Source organism: Cryptomeria japonica, chromosome 7 (genome assembly GCF_030272615.1).
Source record: "Cryptomeria japonica chromosome 7, Sugi_1.0, whole genome shotgun sequence".
Taxonomy (NCBI): Eukaryota; Viridiplantae; Streptophyta; class Pinopsida; order Cupressales; family Cupressaceae; genus Cryptomeria; species Cryptomeria japonica.
In genome coordinates, this window is record NC_081411.1 from 745,629,273 (window position 1) to 745,632,881 (window position 3,609).

The 3,609-nt window shown below is 41.5% G+C and overlaps 1 protein-coding gene across 1 annotated transcript; it reads right to left on the reverse strand.

Annotated features, from left to right (window-relative positions):
- Nucleotides 1-225: 225 nt before the first annotated feature.
- On the reverse strand, nt 226-1,794 carry LOC131039798 (adenylate-forming reductase 06235-like). The gene has a single exon (XM_057972634.1). It carries the CDS (start codon nt 1,792-1,794, stop codon nt 226-228), a length of 1,569 nt encoding a protein of 522 aa, XP_057828617.1.
- Nucleotides 1,795-3,609: the final 1,815 nt, after the last annotated feature.

Consider the following 3,609-nt stretch of genomic DNA (forward strand, 5'->3'; position numbering starts at 1 on the left):
ATTAGAGACCTAGATGCCACTCTTGTTTCATCTATATTTAGAAGCTAATTCTATCTATATATGCCCATAGAACATTTCAATACTCATTGAAATTGAGATAGATCAACCCTAAATCACAAACATATTTTTATTTATTAAAGACCTAGATGCCACACTTGTTTTCTCTATATTTTTAGATGGTAATTCTATCAATACGTAGGGACATAAGTTAATACAAAGATGAAATCAAGAGTCCCATATTGGACCAAAAGCTGGAATTCCTGCAGTTTTGCATCCATTCACCACGTCTCTGCTCCCGCTCGGATTACTAGTCACTATCACAACTTCTGCTCCCCATTTTTTTACTGCTTCCACTGTCATCTGCGGCACGTTTGGACGACCTAGAAAAACTGTGTCGTGAATAATCTTTTTTTCACGAGGGTAGTTCTTAATCCATTTCATAATATCCTGTCCAAAGTTTTTCTCCATCTCTTTGGCCACCCAAATGACATACATCTCTATTGGGCAAGGCTGAATCAAGAAGGACAGAAACACACAGATGCCCGAGCCTGTGGCCACCACAACCACTTTCTTGTACATGTTTATCAGATAAGGCAGCCCTGCAAATTTAACACAACGAGTATACAAATATTTTGGCGGATCAGATACCAAGCTTTTAGTAAAATCTCCCACTGCTCCGGCGAGCATCATGTGTTCATCTTTCCCGTCAGAGATTATTCCAAACGCATGCCAGTCTGATAGTGGAGATCTGCTGATGCGCCCGAGAAGACCCGCTCTGATCCCGCCGGGGAATTTTATCAAACTAGCGTGACCGGAAGCAGACGATATTTGCACCGTAACTTTCCTCACTGTTAGCCACGGCAGGATAATGAGACTGGTGATGACTAAAGTGAACCAGAAATCCTGCTTCCTTGCAAGAACTGAACCGCGCAGTTGGTAGGATTTCTCCGCAGGAACGTAAGCTGCAGAGAGCACGACGAAAACCCAGAGCAAAGCGAGCGCAGTCCAGCCGGAGAAACGATGGAATCCTTCGAAGACGTTGTGGTGTAAGTGCCGGATCAGAGGGAATGCTGCGAGTGAGCTTATCACCAGAAGCGCTAGTATGGCCCCTGCCACACCTCTTATCTCCGGGGAGGAGGTCTCAGAGTGGCGAAGGGTTTGCACGAGGGAATAAATTAACCAGACGATGGAGGAAACACCGCAGCCGCTGTGAATTCCTCCTAAGCACTGAAGGAACGATGTTGTGACAGTCTTGATAGGGAGTGGAACCCATGACCTTCCTAAAACCTTCACCGACACCCAGAACACGCATCTAAGAAAGGCCTCGTTGCGGCACAATACTAATGCTAGAATATTCCCTACTGAAAAAAGAGCAGCTTCTTTCCTAGCGTATGGAAAATGACCGGTGGCAGCCAAAATGAGGGCAGTTGAATTGAGTGCAACGGAGAGAAGGAATAGACGCTTGTAAACAGTAAAAAGACCCTGATCCAGCAGTATCACCCACATACGGGATTCACCCGGCTTGGGTGCTTGTGATGGCTTCTTGGAAGGAACTTTAATAAAAGTGGGCGGTGGGACAAGGTTATCCTGTTGTGGGAAAATATAGAGGCTTGTTGAATCCAGCTCAGTCTGTTGCTCAACGTCATCTTCATCGCCTTCAATTTCCAAATCACAGAAATGGCTACTGGAGCGAACACTCTGTGATTTTTGGAAGATCATAGATTCATGGATGGGGAAAACCTTGTGGGAAGACACGCTACGACAACTTGAGGACTTTTTTTCAAGAACAGCCATTTCCTAAGCACTAACACAAAAACAATATTATGGAAGACACTAGTGTAAAATAAAGTAGCAGACAGAAAATTCAAAGACAACCAAAGCTTATGCATGCGTCAACTTCCTGATCTGATATTAATAGTTAACAATGGTTTGAAAACTCGTGGAGTTGATGAGGATAGAAGTGCCACACCCTACGAGGAAGAAATCTTTCAAACAAGGTTTTCAACAAACGGCAAACTGTGGTGGAGGTTAATGTTTATCCAAAATTAGTGTGGAAAGAATTCTTAGCCGTTGGAGTTTCATCCGGAGCCGACCATTCTGGGTAAAGGGGTTCCTAGTCAATTTAGTTTGCATATTGAAATCTGCATAAATAATTAATTGAGGTAGGAAACAATCAGTGTTTAGGGTGTACCCAGATTTAAGAGACTTATAATACTTATGTTCTCATTAATAAAAAATGGGATAGGACTGTATCATTACATATCTGCTAAAAAGCGTTATCTGGGGTACATGAGAAATGCACACCTAGTTAAAGACAAAATATCAAAAAATAAGAAGGAACCACCAAGCAACTAGACCAAGACCAAGGGACAAAACTAATAAAATAAAACCAAAAGTAAACCAGCAAACCACCAAATACACAAAGAGATGGTCTATTGGGCAAAGGAATTACCCTCTTGCCAATCTTTACATAGACCTAAAACATTACCAAAAAAAGAGATTTTTTTGTTATAGTCCCTAGTTAAGGTTGGAGTACCAGAATTTAGAGTATCTTTGATTATAAAGGTAGGGGGCTCGATTGTAGTAGAGGAGGACTGAGCATGTCTCTTTTGCTTTGATTTCCTATGATCAATTTCCTCCTCAATAGCTTGTAAGGATGCTGAATTCTTCAGGACCATCTCTTGGCTTCTTTTGGACATATCCTCAATTTTGCACTTAAGGATCTCCTAGTTTTCCTTTAGCTCCATCACAACATTACTCTTGTTTCTTTGAGACACCTTGTTAAGGTTGTTCAACATTCTCTCAACTCTATCCCATTTCTCTAATTTACCACCATATTGCTAGCGGTTTCCTACACCCATTTGTCTATGCTAGCTCTCACCTAATCCACAACATCAAGTCCATTAATATTTATAATAGCCACATTGATCTATGAGAAAATCCATTTGATAACCAAGTCCTACCACTCCATACTTTTCTTTAGGTTCAACACCTTCGAGTCCAAATTAGGAAGGCCAAAATTGGTTTTGGGAATAACCCAATTAGGGGGAACAGGGGGAACCTCCTCAGAAGCCATAGGAGATGAGTCTGATTCTAAATCAAAGGAGGAGCCAACTTCCTCGTAAACTTCCTCTTCTTACAACTCCAAGACCTCCACATCCTTACTAGACAAATTAGGAGAAGACTCTTGCTTCTCTTCTTTGATGGGATTAAAGCAGCTAGGGACAAGCTTAGGTTTACAAGAGGAGCCCACATTGGGGTTAGGATTCACCATGGGGACACCAGAGAGCTCCACTTCTAGATTAGGGTCGATCAAGGGGCCAATGGGACTTAACAGGGACCCATTGAATGGGGATAAAGCTAAGTGAAAGTTATAGAGTCTAAGAATTAACCCTTGATAAAGGGGAAGGGAGTATTTAGACTTGGCTCTAATAATTGATTTAAAAGATAATGAAGAACAAACCCAGTAGGCAAAATTCATCCTTATACCATACCTAAGGTAGTTTAACATCAAGAAAAGATAGCTATGAAATATTTTGTAATGTTCATCTAGAGTGAATAATTTCATTAGCAAAAGAGCATCTACCTTCCAAATTTCGGGTAGTTATT

Bases quoted from the DNA above. Each gene is read 5' to 3' on its own strand.
- LOC131039798 (XM_057972634.1), bottom strand. From the start codon at position 1,794: ATGGCTGTTCTTGAAAAAAAGTCCTCAAGTTGTCGTAGCGTGTCTTCC.